Source organism: Pyrus communis, chromosome 11, assembly GCF_963583255.1.
Source record: "Pyrus communis chromosome 11, drPyrComm1.1, whole genome shotgun sequence".
Classification (NCBI taxonomy): domain Eukaryota; kingdom Viridiplantae; phylum Streptophyta; class Magnoliopsida; order Rosales; family Rosaceae; genus Pyrus; species Pyrus communis.
This window is the reverse complement of record NC_084813.1, coordinates 16,580,672-16,595,901: the sequence shown is the minus strand read 5'-3', so window position 1 is coordinate 16,595,901 and position 15,230 is coordinate 16,580,672. Positions and strand designations below refer to the sequence as shown.

General features: G+C 37.2%; 2 protein-coding genes across 2 annotated transcripts; one reads left to right on the top strand and one right to left on the bottom strand.

Moving 5' to 3' along the window:
• The first annotated feature begins 6,861 nt into the window (after positions 1–6,861).
• Positions 6,862–8,454, top strand: LOC137709083 (ATP-dependent DNA helicase pfh1-like). The gene has a single exon (XM_068448224.1). It carries the CDS (start codon positions 6,862–6,864, stop codon positions 8,452–8,454), a length of 1,593 nt encoding a protein of 530 aa, XP_068304325.1.
• A 960-nt stretch (positions 8,455–9,414) lies between these two features.
• On the bottom strand, positions 9,415–14,797 carry LOC137707693 (serine/threonine-protein kinase 12-like). Its single transcript, XM_068446598.1, has 12 exons — positions 14,258–14,797; positions 14,004–14,078; positions 13,799–13,894; positions 13,509–13,594; positions 13,251–13,371; positions 12,734–12,813; positions 12,002–12,064; positions 11,644–11,759; positions 11,162–11,247; positions 10,626–10,747; positions 10,141–10,252; positions 9,415–9,767 (listed from the first exon to the last, which is right to left on the bottom strand). The coding sequence occupies exons 1-12, from the start codon at positions 14,579–14,581 to the stop codon at positions 9,669–9,671; spliced, it is 1,380 nt and encodes a 459-aa protein (XP_068302699.1). The 5' UTR covers positions 14,582–14,797; the 3' UTR covers positions 9,415–9,668.
• Between the last annotated feature and the right edge of the window lie 433 nt (positions 14,798–15,230).

Genomic DNA, 15,230 nt, shown 5'->3' with positions numbered 1-15,230 from the left:
GCCCTTTGCTCCGCCTGCAAATTGGCCTTCTTCAACCTCAGCCTCGAGGAGCTCTGCACCAAGATCTCTATGCGACACATTGATCGTGCGGGAGGTTGATGGCTCGGCTGACGTCAGATGGCCCGGCATGTGGATCTGTCGATTTTAGGTCGGTCTCTTGCTTGGCTTGGCTTGGGTGCCGGTCAAAATGCTAGGCTAAAATGGATAGCCTGGGTGCCGGGCTGGTTTTTTAGCTGGGTGCTGACCTATCAGTTCCCCGATGAAACTGCTCTTAAAGAATCCTCTAAACATTTCTCCAACAATTAATAATGTTTTCTCTTTAGTTCTTTTTATTTTACATTTTTCCGGTTCTGAATTTTATCTTTCTGGTTACTTTTGACAAGTTAAGAAATTCGGGATGTTTCCCGCCTTTTATTTATTTAATAATTTTTGTGAGCAGCTTTTTGAGTTTTCTCTTTCCATTTTTATGTCCTCTGTCTGCGCCTGATTCATGTGCTGCGTTGTCCGAATACCCTTGGATTTTATGATTATTCACTCGCTTACTGGTTTCATTTCATATATTAAATCAAACGTGCACTAGGATCCGCGTCAAGATAACCAGCATGCGTTTCCTTGATTAATTACGTTTCTATCGTTATTCTGAGTTCTAAAAAGAAAATGAACATATACATGATAAAATAAACAGTCTACAGTAATAGAAGTGAATTATGTTACAATCGATCACTCACGTTATACAGCGAGATTTCGCAGATTAGTGTATGACGCACTATCAATGGTCAGAATTCTAGCAAAATCCAATAGGCAATCGGTTGCACAATGGATTGAGATTTCGCAGATTAGTGTATGACGCACTATCAATGGTCAGAATTCTAGCAAAATCCAATAGGCAATCGGTTGCACAATGGATGTGTGCCATTTTTATGGAGTTGTTTTGCTGTTTCAAACGTGCCTTTCAAGATTGTTTTGTTTCTGGCCCTATATACGTAAAAGAAAGTTTTTGTTCGGCTTTTTTTTTTTTTTTTTTCTTCGTTATACACAGTCAAGTATAAACTTCATCTATTATTTGTTCATGATGAAGATACTCTTGAGTTCTTGAGTTTGTATGTTTGAGAACACTGATATCGTCTGCCTCATCTCAATGGCTTTTGTATTTACAATTTCAGTTTCGCAACCTCAAATTGTTTTTGAGAGTCTGAGATCATCTTCAATATTAGCTATATTTTTATATTTGAGTTCAAAAAGGATGGTATTGAGCTTATTGGATTGTGCAATGAAGACGGTTTAAATTAATATATAAATCATAATTTTCTTGGTCGAACAATATCTTTTCTTGCTTGTAATTAAAACACAAATATGAAACTCACTTTGGTTGGAAAAAATATGCATTTTAAGTCTATGGTACATTATAGATGTTTTGCCTCATAAGTAGAATCAAATCTAAGATTTCAATCTTAAATCTCCAATATCTTAAGCCATTAGAACGTAGGTGCTAATATGTAAAATAGAGCCTTGTAGCAAGAGGTTGTAACATAAGTAGAGCATCAAAGCAGTTAGTTGTGTAGAGAAGTTGGTGAGAGATTCTTCATCATTATTGTCTCTTAATAAGGTCAAATTAAACACGTTTTAAATCTTCAAATTAATAGGAAAGACTCACCTCCAATGGGCGGGTGGGTATGACAACCTTGAACAGTGATTCCCTAGCTAGCTAGGCTAGCTTTTGCGTTTTGCTTTCCTTCCTCATGTAGGAGAATTTTTTTAATATGCCAAGAACTCAGCTCGGTACATCGGTTAAGTCATAATACAATTGGTTGAATTTTTTTTTTTTTTTTTTTTCAAGTTTCCAACCAATTGTATTATTATACACTTAGTATTACGGCTTATGTTCCCGGCACTGAAAAATCTCCCCTCATGTAGCTACAGACTTTAGAACATGCATAATGTGAGTTAATAGCTTGGATATTTATAGTAAAAAAACCTCAGCAATTGGGAATTTATTAATGTTATGGCCACTCATGGCATGCATGTGACAGGTTAATGTAATCACATGATTCACGTGATATATCAATATCTGGACTTGAGAGCCATACCACTAATATACTTTGTCTTTTGGTAAAATATTAAACGAATGATGATTAAGGGGAAAAGTCTAAGCATTTGAGCGGAGGGAACCCTAAGGCATTGACCATGACGTAATTAACTTATCTAATCAATATATTAATCACTTTGCCATGCAGTGATCAACATGCATGATCCTTCACATGAGCTCTCCTTAATCCTTATCAAGATCCCCCCCCCCCCTCTCTTTCTCTCTCTATTTCCAAGGACTGGAACTTGGATACCACTAATCAATATCTCGATAAATTGAGAGATTTTTTTAGTGTGATTAGAATATAGGATGTACATTATGTGATACAATACCAATGGTGGAATATGTATACTAAAAAGTTAACAACTTAAAAAATATAATTTCCTACCACTTATATAAAAAATACAATGTCAGAATGAAAAATTCCTCAGATAAATTATCACTTGCTAGCTTAAAGCTTATGATGGTATTATTGGTGCGTACATGCTGTGGAGCAACTTTTGGTGCTCCACACCTTATTTATGAATGCTGCCTTCTTATATATTAATCAACTTTTGATCGATTAATATAAAATTAAGCTAATGCTTTACAAGAAAACTTAAAGGAAATAAGAGTGTTATTCACACGTCCATTTTTACTTTTCACACATATTTTTGTTATTGATTTTTTTAATTCATTCGATTTGAAGACCGAAAATTGAGAGGGGTGTAGAAGAAGTAAATATGGGTGTGTAGATAGCATCATCCTAAAGGAAAATGCTAGAGAGACCATATTTTTAAATCATATTTTTTAAACCACATGGTGTGGCAATAAAGTAAGACTTCATTATTTAAATAAATGGTCTCTCTAGTATTATCCTTTAAGAATTTAAAAAGAGAAGGTAGCTAAGCTCATGGTCCCCGATTGCGCTTGGTCAAGGACAATCAAGTCATCCCTCAACGGCAGCTCGAAGATCTCCACCGAAATTGTTATTGGCACTCCACTTATTTTTTACTCCAAACTTTTTATATTTAGAAAGAAAAATGCACTTTTGAGAGAATTGCACAATAAGATTTTAAAGTGCTAATAAGAGTTCTTTTTTAAAAAGAAACTATCAACAACCACATCTTATGGTTTATAAAATGTAGTTTAAAAGATGGTCTCTCTAACATTAAACTTAAAACATGTATAAATGTAATGGACCAATGCCGAAACATCGTGCATGGTGATAGTTTACGAGGGCACGTCGAACTAATCCTTGTCTTTTGGCATGTATATTGGCATATTAAAGGGCTGATAATCCTGAGAGCAATTTTGCTCCTTGGATCTGATTTTGGTCCCATATTTATCTTTTCATATGAAATCCAATTTACTCCCTTAGGTGTTGACAAAGGAAAAAAGCTCATATCGATTATCTTACAAAATAGATCACAACTTATTTAGCGGTTATATTTTTAATTGTGTAGAAACTTTGTGCATAAAATTCTAACACCTATTAATTCCATGGTGGTTAAGTGTTGGACCTCTCCCCTCTCTCAAACTTGAAAATTGTATCAGAATGAGTTCAAATCTAGCTACACCCAACTACCCAATGTAGAATTGGTTTCACGTGTAGCCTACTCCATCATTCATCTTACAAAATAATCACAACTTTATATTAAAGAGAAATGCTAATAAGACTCTCTTAAAGTAGGACTTTTTATAGACTATCTATCACCTTCATAGTTTAACATTATTTCTCGTGCTAACATTATAAACATTGTGCAAAAAAATTGAGGTAACAGAAAGACCATAAAAAGTCCAACTTTTAAAAAAATCTCCTTAGCATTCCCCTATATTAAAATTCATCTCTTAAACATCGGAGCCTTTTATATAAAAATCCCATACTTATCGAGTGCACGAATGGTTAAATGGGGACAGTACCCGGATTGACTCTGAAAGACTAGATTTTTGTTTCTTACGTAAACAACCTCAACTTCATCTCAAATCATGGTTCCCAGAATCGAGTGGCGCGTGAGTGGCATGGCTAGGCGCACGAAATGCGAAGCCATCGGAACTTAGAAGTGAGGGGGGATCCAATTGAAGTTAATGGGTATTTAGAGTTGGCCCTACTACTTTAAATTTGGAGAATGAACACTTGATAAATTCAAGGAAATATTTAAACAAGTGAAGAAGGTCCTCAAGTTGGAAGGCTCACCGCTTGGCTAAAAATTTGAGGCCATGCACAGACAACGATACCCTTTGTCCCCTGTCTTTTTCCCATTTCGATTGTAATTAATTTTCACACACTATATAGTCCAAAGTCCAAACTCCAACCAACATGAATTTGCCGGCCACAAAGTTCATTTCAACTGGGTTCTGTCCGTGCTTCATCGATCCTGCATGCATGTCCTAACAATGTATATATGCATACAGCTAATTAACTTGGTCAAGATCCAAAACTAGCTAGCTAAACAATCAAATTATCAATGGTTTAAATTCACAAACACTAAATATCCAACGTCCAAGGAGGTATATATAGATCCGTCTGTTGGACATGAATTAAAAGCAGTAGCAGTACACATGCTGGTAAATGATGACAAATATTTCTTGAGCAGTGCCAGGGGATCAGTGCATGTAATGCAACTAATAAGCGAGTGTACTAACTTTCACCATTTTCATTTCTGTAGTTAGTGTTTGGTTTGGTCATTTTCGGTCTCACCTTCATATACGTTTCTTTACCTTCTTCTCTTCATACATCACAGTCTCTCTCTCTCTCTCCCTCTCTCTCTCTCTCTCATATATCTACTAACCTCTTGCAGTCTTGCTAACAATTAACTCCTTTTTATTTACTTTTTATGTTCAAAAAGGTAAAAAACCAATAACCAATAACCAAAAAGCAAAACAATAAATAATATACTTGAAAAAATAATAAACTTTCTAACCACACAGAGTCTCACTATTTTGATATTTTTTTTATTTTTTTGAATTTATTTTTTCTTTTGAAATTCTAATGTTAGAAGGGCAATTTTGAGATTATAAAAGTTTCATTTTTTTGCCTTCTCCCTTTATATACAGAATACGAGCAATTGCACACATGCTATGTATATGCTTATTAAAATTTTAAAAATAAAAATTAGAAAGAGAGAAACATAAAAAATGGTCACTAAAGCTTTTTGTGGCGACCTTGAAACGATTTTCTGTAGCTAAAAAAGGTTGCTCATATCTTTAATGACATGCTATGTATATCTATTTCATCACTAAAATTGTATTTTATTTGGGAAAGAAATGTGGAAAAAAAAGTGGGAGCAAATGATATGGCTACCTAGTTGTAAGGGTTTGAAAGAAAAAAAAAATTTGTGTTCAGTTTACTATATTGTCCATAACTTTTATTTTGATTATTTTTCTTTAATTTTACTCTTTCAGTTGGTAAAAATAGTTTTGTTAATAGGTAGGTGACTCATTATTTACTACATATAATAACTCGTCAGTACCTGGCTTTGGATATCTACTATCTAGGGTTTGTAATTTGGAGGAACCAGATCCTAATATCAAGTTATCCACTATATATAGATTTAAAACCTCTTTTATAGGTAATTAATCACAATTAGCATGATATTAAAAGCTGAGATTTAATTCTTCCCAACCCTTTCAATTGATTATTTCTATGTAGCATATATATGTTGTAAATTATCAGGGTTTTTTTTGGAGATATGAACCATATAGTAATCACATTCTTTCTTTCTTTTTCATTTGTATTTTATTTCTCATTTTTCCTAACAAATAACAGAAGGAATTACTTGAAATATAATACACTATCTTCACAGATAATGGTAAAAACATATCATAATAGTTATATTTGCATTAACGTCTATAATTTTTCTTTTTTGATGTATATTTTTTTAATTATGTAGAAAAAGGTATAATAGTGTTTTTATGAGTTTTTGGCAGACAAATAGTATTCTATTAATAAGTAGTATAGATAAGTGATTGTACGGGTAGAGAAATAGAACTTAGGACCTAGAGCGCGTGGATAAATATTCAAAACCACTTGAGCTTTAAACATCTTCACTCTCAGTTTAATTGGATTTCAATACATAAGAGGTCCCTTGACAGCTTTATTAACTTGAAATTTTAGTACCAATATTTCTGTAGACATGCAAATTTCCACGTATTCTCTTGTTATTTGCTACATGATTTTTCGTGTTTACAATTTTAATTCAATAGCCTATTTTTTGTGCAATTTATTTTGAGTACTAATTATCACTCCCGTCTTTTTTCTCTGCACGTCTTTTATTTTTGTCTCTTAACTCTCTTTCCATTTATTCAATTCAAAGGCTAAAAAAACACAAAAACAAAAGCACGTGAGAAGAAAAACAGAGGGGAGAAAATAAGAAATCTAAACCAAGGTTGCTCGTGAAGCCCATGTCAACATAGGCTGCCCATGAAGCCCAAGAGACCTAAAACGAAAAGTACAAGCCCAATCTCCGCCATCCGTCACCCTCAACCAGGAGTGTTATAACATTTGCAAGAATCAGAGAAACCCTTTCGGTCCTTTTAGAATTTGAATTTTAAACGCTTTTCTTTCAGAGATAAATGTTGGAGAATGGAGATGGTGATTTGTGGGTTTGGCCGGAAAGTCCTTAAATCTCGCCGTCCATTTCCAGAGCACGATGTGAAAGGTAAAGCTCCAATCTTTTCTTGCTTTTCAAATCAACTGTTGCATCTGTTAGTGTTGCTAAATGCGATTATTTGAGGAAAAAGAAGCGTTTTTAGACAAAGTCCTGAGGACCCAGAAAGGAGTTTGAGTGGAAAAAATGCTGAGTGTGAAGTTTTTTGCGTATGCATTTTCTGCACAGAGAAATTTTAGCACCAAAACTAGTGGAAAAAGCATAAATTGTGTTGAAGATAAATACAAATTCAGACCCAAACCCAAAAACCCTAGAGTTAAGTGGACTGAACAGCAGAAACAAATCATATCTGCCATTTCTGAGGGGAAATCTGTGTTCATTACCGGTTCCGCGGGGACCGGGAAAACAATGTTGGTTAAGCACATTATAAAACTGTTGAAGAGATGTCACACACCTTCAAAGGTTTTTGTCACGGCACCTACTGGCGTTGCGGCTTGTGCAATCAGTGGGCAGACCCTTCACTCTTTCGCCGGTATTGGTTGTGGCAATGATGATAGGGATACTTTGCTGAGTAGGGTTCTCTCGAATAAGGAGGCTTGTAGGAAGTGGTCGAAAGCCGAGGCGTTGGTCATAGATGAAATTAGCATGGTTGACGGGGAGTTGCTTGATAGTCTTGAATACATTGCAAAATACATACGACAAATTGATGAAATTTGGGGTGGAATGCAGCTTGTTGTGGGTGGGGATTTCTTTCAGTTACCACCTGTAAAAACTGAGTGGAATTCAGAGAGTAAGGAATTTGCATTTGAAGCAGACTGTTGGGAATCTAGCTTTGATTTACAAGTTAATCTTACAAAGGTTTTTCGGCAGTCAGACCCTCGACTGATCAGGATACTTCAGGGTATTAGAACAGGGGAGATTGATCCTGAAGACTTGAAGTTTTTAGAAAATTCTTGCGCAGATTCTGAGCCAGATCCGTCTGCAGTACAATTCTATCCAAGGATTCAAGACGTAAATAGAGTGAATGCAAGTAGATTGGAGAGCTTGGGTAATGAACTTGTTGTTTATACTTCAGTTGATAGTGGTCACGATCCTTGGAAGAGACAGCTTGAACAGGTGATTGCGCCTAAGGAAATTGGCTTATGTAAAGATGCAAGGGTGATGCTGCTAAAAAATTTGAACACTCAGCATGGCCTGGTAAATGGTGCTACTGGTACTGTTATGGCATTTCGTAAGACCAAAGATGTGGGATTGACGAGCATATGTGATGGTGGGCTGCTACCAATAGTTAAATTTGATTCGGGGATAATAAAGGTGATAAAACCAAAAACATGGGATGTGACAGAGGGAGATTCAGTAGTTGCTCAAAGAGAGCAGCTACCTCTCACACTGGCTTGGGCTTCAAGCATTCACAAGTGCCAGGGCATGACTCTGGACCGTCTTTACACCGATCTCTCAAAATCTTTCGGATATGGAATGGTTTATGTAACTCTTTCCCGTGTGAAAAACTTGGAAGGCCTGTATATATCCGGTTTCCATCCCAGCAAGATTAAGGTGCACCCTAAGGTTAAGCAGTTTTATAAAAGGTTTTCTGGCGAACATGAAAAGGAGGTTGAGGATAATGTCACCCAGAAAAAGTATCGTAGCAATCATAATGGTGGATGGGGAAACAAAGATGAGGAGGTTGAGAATGATAATGCCATCCAGAAAAAATACCGTACCAATGATATCGGCAGAAAAGGAAACGATGGCAGCGGATACACATTGGAACAACTGTAGGAAGAAAATACCTGGAAAACAACTGAGACAATTTGCAGTGAGAGAAAAAGTTACTACTTAATCTTATAGAGGTGTTCTAAAGTTAGCATCTGATCAAGGAAAACTCAAATTTTTACAAATATTATCGTCTTCTTCACTTTGTTTAGTTGGTTTGTCAATTTTAACAGAGATGCAACCTCATGTGCCTGTTGCTGTGACAGCTTTCTACACTTTCGCTCAATGCGACTATGAGATTTCTTGTGCTCGTGGGAGTGCCTTCAATGTGATAGTAGATGCTTATGCGTTTGTTCGTATTTTGCGCAGCTGTGGCAAGGAGCTTATATCTTACCTTGAACGCCAGGCAAGTTTGTGTTCCGATTCCCCTTCCCCAGTTGCGTTTCTTTGGTGCTATGTCAACCCTTTTGAGTAGACGCATGATGAGGCCGTCTCCTAAGGGCTTTCCCCAGCTTTTGGCCTGGAGAAATTTTCATGGAATGAGTACACTGCTATTCATCTTACTCTAAGGGCTTTCTCCAGCTTTTGGCCTGGAGAAACTTTCATGGAACGAGTACACTGCTATTAGTGCGTCTCGTGCCAATCAAACAACGCCAATATGGAGAAACATTCACATGTGGATTTGTATGATTGGCCGCCGCGTGCCAAAGGAGTTGCTCACAATTTCCCCATACAATTTAGGTCCCTTCCGAATTTTTCAGTTGGTTAGCTTGGTTAGCTTGCAAAAGTTACAGCTGCAGGTCTCCTCCCAAATGCCTCTGGACTTCTAGACCAACGGCGTTGGGCATTGAAGTTGTTTAAATCACAGGTTTCAGCGTTCAAGTCAGGCCTCCAAACCATAAGCAAGCACATGGACATGTGTAAATATAACCCGTCTTCCGACGATGTGTCTGAAGACTTCACAAGTCGAGTCTCATCAGAAGAATAAACACCGAATAAAACATAAAACTGGAAAAAATTCCAAAGAGCAAACAAAATATGGAGATTTCATTATGATTGTTTATAACAAGGAAAAAAGAAAGAAATGTTCCGGTTCGGAGAAACTCTACAAATGCTTTATGTAAGAATAGGGAGGTGTAACAGCGTCTCTCGGTCCACCTAAGAGAGAAACTCAAATCTTATGAAAGGTAAACTATCTCACAACTACTATGACAAAAAAAGCTTGAACTGTTTGGGGCAAAAAAGAGCTTAATGCCTGCACGAAATACGGCTGTAATTGTTCATCTCATTGTAGAGCAGGAAGATGAACGGCTGCTTGGACTTGTTCGATCTTTCTTCAACAAGGACTCGAGATTCTGGAGACATGTAAGTGGCTTGACCTGTGCGAAATACACAATATTACGTAAGTGTATTTAAGCAAATTGACTTGCACTTGACTCAATATATACACGAGAATAAATTTTCCAGTGTGTTGAGAGATTTTTCCAAGTACCTACTCCACATGTCATAACACAAGTGGAGCAAATAATATATTTTTTCGTATCACTCCACTTATTCTATGATATGTGGAGTACCCTCTTGAATACTGGTCACTCTGAAAAAACAAATGATATGTGGAGTACCCTCTTGAATACTGGTCACTCTGAAAAAACAAACTCCACATTCTCCTGTGTGTGTGCCAACAAGAAATAATTCCAGAAGATGTAGAGGCAATCAGAAAAACGAGTTATTAAAGCAGAGAGAGAATTGAACCTTCCAGCGTCTTTTTCGAGCAAACTGGTTATTAATGTCATCCAACCTCTTAATTATTTGCTTGAATGATGGTCTCTTGAATGGGTCCTCACGCCAACACTCCTCGATTAACCTGTACACATTATACAAAAACTTTAAGTAAGCATTCTTAATAAGGAATTAACCCTGTAGAAGAGAATATGTCTGTATTTTGAGCATCGTAACGAGGCATTTTCTCTCTAAAACTTGGACATGCACAATATAACCATTTTTTGGAAAAGAGAGAAGAAAAAGTACAAAGCTTTTCCTATCAGGATCGCTTTTTGGTTTCAAGAATTAAGGAGCCAAAACTGCCCAGAAGACGTGTCAAAAAACTTGTCTCCAGTACCACAGTAACTCTTTGGGACCATAATACATCATTATAACGAACAAAAGATTGGCTAGATATGAAGGAAAATGACACTTCATATATACAGAACAAGATCAAATGTATGGAAACAACTTACTCCTTCAATCCGTGTGCATAATGCTTTGGTGGCGCTCTAAATGGTGGGCGCTCATTTGCAACATATGCTTTAGGAACTTCCGTTTCTGGCTTTGTAGAAAATGGTATGCAACCTTCAATCATCTGGAAAATAACATAACATTTTTTTTCAATTATTAAAACTTTTTCTCTGATCATAAGAATAAACCGCCTCTTAACTGGAAAACATTAATACAAATCAATTCAACTGAGTGCTGGATTAATACAGGACATTCATTAACATGAAAATTTCCAGTAAGGGTATACCACACATGAAAGAAGTCCATCCCATATACAACAATACAAGTTAAAAAACTGGATATTACGATGAATTTACAAACATATTGCAAGAAGATAATGTATGGAGAAATACCCTATATAATGGCTATATGTAGTTACTGCAATATCGTTAGCAATGGGGGGTGGGTGGGTGTGTGTGTGTGTGTGTGTGTGTGTGTGAGAGAGAGAGAGAGAGAGAGAGAGAAGGGAGGGGGGTACGGACAGAGAGAGAAAGAGTACCTCTTGCAAGATCAAAGCAAACGAAAAAACATCCACTTTGGTATCATATTCTTCATTTCTGTAAACCTCTGGAGCCACATATCTCCCTGTACATTAGAGATGTTATTATATCAGCAACAGGAAGACATGATGATGGGAGCTCAGTCTACAGTCTATAATCTAAATTGAAATAATTACATGTTTACAGAACTCTAAGCCTTAATCCTGTTATGCCTAACATTCAAGGCAAAGACTCAGCTTCTACAGCTTTAAGTGAAACACCGGAACCTAAATGGGGATTTTACTGGGGTTAGCTACCCATGCAGTAAACTAAAGCAGTATCCACTCTCTCAGCTCAAGTTAGGAAAAAATTCATCTAGCCTAGCTGGGTTTATTTCTTAGTAAAGGTCAAAATTGATCAGATGGCTACATAGTTTTACACACAAAATAGCATTGATCAAAGAAATGAAGAATGAAAACTTTTTAAAAAGCAGGCAACATACAAGTGTCTTGACTTGTCACAGGTCTGTCTTCTTTAACTGTATTTGCAACTTTCAGTAGCTTGCTCACCCCAAAGTCTGCAACTTTCAGATGCCCCGAATCATCCCGCAATATGTTTCTGTTATCTTACTCACGAACAATTAAGAAACTATCAAAAGTTTCAATCATTTAGTTATTGATAGCACATGATCATTGCTACATTTAAGCATGATGCTTTATATGCTAGGCTAAGAGGAACAAACCCCCGATCGCTTATTTATGAGTCAGAGTAGATATAAATTATGTTGGTATAAATCTATTTCTCTACTAGCGAAAATAACAGCAACAATAAACATAAAGAGAGAGAGTGCGAGAGCATACGAGGGCTCCAGGTCTCGATGAATTATGGCTTCAGGTTTATGCTCATGCAAGTAATTCATCCCCCTGCAGTGTAAATCAGTACAGTGCTCATTAAGATAAAAGAACACATGCAATGAATAATCAGTTATAACATGTAGCAATCATCCACCTCCCACCACTATGAATTTTAAAACACAAAAGTTCATTTAAATACTGTTTCCGTTGATCAAACAAAGATAAGCATGACCCAGTAAATAAATGGTAACACCAAAACTAACCCAACTGGGTTTCCAATCCCAGTCAATGATATAACCAATATTTGAATTCCCTCCCCAGAAATTCTCTAGCTCTACATGGATCTAGAGTTCGCAATTTCAATGGGATGTGTCCATAGGGACATTAATCCTCAGAGGTAGTGCCAATTAAGCAGCTGACCTTATGATTTTTCAACTGCTGACAACTCCAAAAAAAAATTGTCCCACATAAAACAAAGGAAATCCAGGAACTTGGGATGATATGTTTCAAGTCAGGTAACCTATTTCAGAATAATGTAGGAAATTACATTTACAGTAAATTATTCAAAGCATTCAAAGAATATGCCTCAAGTTCCCCACAAGAAAGGTAATCAAACTCCAAATTGATGATACAGCATGGAAACATCAGATGATTCAGATCCCATGTCAAGATATGGCATTTGTGATGTTCACCAAGAAAACTTGCAAACAAATTCAGAGTACAAGCAACTTGACTGACCTAGCAATGTCGAGTGAAAACTTTACTGCTGATGGTGGTTTTAATGCACCTTTCCTTTTAAGATACGCACGAAAATCTCCCTGCAAAAGTAAAAATAGAAGCTCAGATGAAAAAGAAGATCAACAAATATGTTGCATTTTTACAAATATTGTCTGATGCTAAACAAACACATAATACATTTGTCTCATTTTGTTTGTCCTACAATCTACAGTGTGTCAATGGTCCATTAATGCCCCTTCTCTTTTTGTAACTTCAATGCAATCCAACAGTTTAGGCATTTAAAACTCTAAGTCATCTACCAAAAGTCACACTTTTTGGCATAATGCTGAAGGGCCTAATTGTATACTAATCCATCACTTGGCCTTTCACTGGGTACTAACGTATCACTTATCCAAATTATAACAAGTCAACATCAAATACTCAGATGCAAAATAATGAAATGTGGAAGACGTAGGAATGAATGATGATGTTAAAAGAAAGACATAAAGCAAAATTCCATTCACATGTTTCAATTAACCTTGGATAGATATTCTATGACAATCATCATTGGACTGCTTTGTGTTACAGCACCCAAAAATTGGACAACGTTTGGATGCCGTATCTTCTGAAGTAGAGCAAGCTCATCCCTGAATGCATTTCTGAGATTCCATTGAGCCAATTAAAACTCCAGCCGAAAAGAAAGACTTGAGACCTTTTAATTCATTATCTCAATTACAACAAAAGTCAAGTAGTGATAAAAGTTCACACAAAAATTGATGCATAAAGACAAACTTACACTTTATCTTCATCAGCAAATACTTTCTCCCCAAGCGTTTTAACTGCAACTTGAATTCCACGCCACGATGCAATACGATAGGTTCCCTGACATACATTTCATTTGCAATCAAAGATCAATATCACCATTAAACCGTCCTACTTAACTCCTCCATCAATACCAATCCATACTCAACTGAATAAGTTATCCCAAGCTCATTCGTTGTGTCATAGTAAACTTGAATTAGACCTCAAAAAACAAAACAAAAACGAATGCCCATGCGATAGGACCCTTCTTCAAATGAGACTTACCTTGGTTATCTCGACACTATTGGAGAAATCAAGCTCATCAGGATTAATCTCGTATTCGGGGACTTCCCGTGAGTTCTGGACATGCATTGGAGCCATCTAATTTTTGCAACACCACAGAATATTTAATTTTTAGAAAAGAAAGAAGCAAAAGAAGCAAACTTTGCACACCCAAACAATAATAGATGACATAAACTCCAGTAAATACCGGAGGTTTAGCACCGTAATCCTCCAAAAGTTTGATAACATCACCGTTTTTGTAATAAATTGCATCTGCAAGAGGCTGTTCAACAAATAAATCAGTCACAGAGTCACTACACTGTTAGCAACCTACACATACACACATATATATACATACACACACATATACATACACACACTACTCGAAACCTATACATACAACAGATATATATATACAGACGAACGTAGAAAAGTGACAAAATTTGCAGTGAAATTGCTTACCGTGCTGCCCCAACAGTCACGCGGGTCAACCTCGGCGCCTCTTTGGAGCAAGAGCTTGACGACGTCGGTTTGGCCCTGGCAAGCGGCGACGTGGAGGGCGGTGCGGCCGTCGATGTCACTGAAATTGACATTGGTGCCGGAGTCGAGGAGCTCTCGAATGGCGTCCAAGTCGCCCTCGTTGGCCATGTACATGAGCCGCACCCGCGGGTCAACCGGCTCGGGCGTCACCGAGTCGTCCCGGTCCGGCGCCAGCGAGGACTGCTTCAGCAGAGTGAAGCGGGGCCCTCCTGCTGGTTGCTGCTGTTGCTGTGGCACGGGTTCCATGTGTGGAGAAGGAGAATTGGAATTGGCTGTGAATGAGAGGAGTGAGAGAGTCAGAAAACGAACAAGATACTAGAGGGGAGAGAGAGAGAGAGAGAGTAGGTGGGATTGCAAAGGGATAAGAATAAAGTAGGGAGGACTTGAGCAGGACTGGAGGGACTTGGTCGCTAGCTAGCTGCTTACTAAGGTGTAGGCGGAGTCTGGAATTTGTTTTTCTCTCTTTCTTGAGAGAAATTTTTCTAGGTGATGGCATATTAGCTTACGTGGGTTCCCAACTAATGAAACATTGTGTCAATGTTATTGTTGAAAATAAAAAAGTTGTCACGTTTTGCTATTTATGATAGACATTAAATAAATTGGTTAACAAAATTCCTAATACATCCTTAACATGATAGTTGTAAGAGAAAGATGTCAGAAAACTCTTCGACTTCTTTCTGCCACGCCAATCACCCATCCTAAATCACTCACCCAAATCGCAGCCCTGTGATTCCACCGGCAACACCTTTCTTCCTCTTTTTGTTTCTCCTTTCTCTCTCGCTCTCTTCTACCCTATGAGAAAGCACCCACCTCCATCGACCCAGATTTGTCGTCTTTGACCTCCGATTTTATGATCTGATGAATTTTCAGCGTTCTTTGTGTCCTTCTCAGGAGG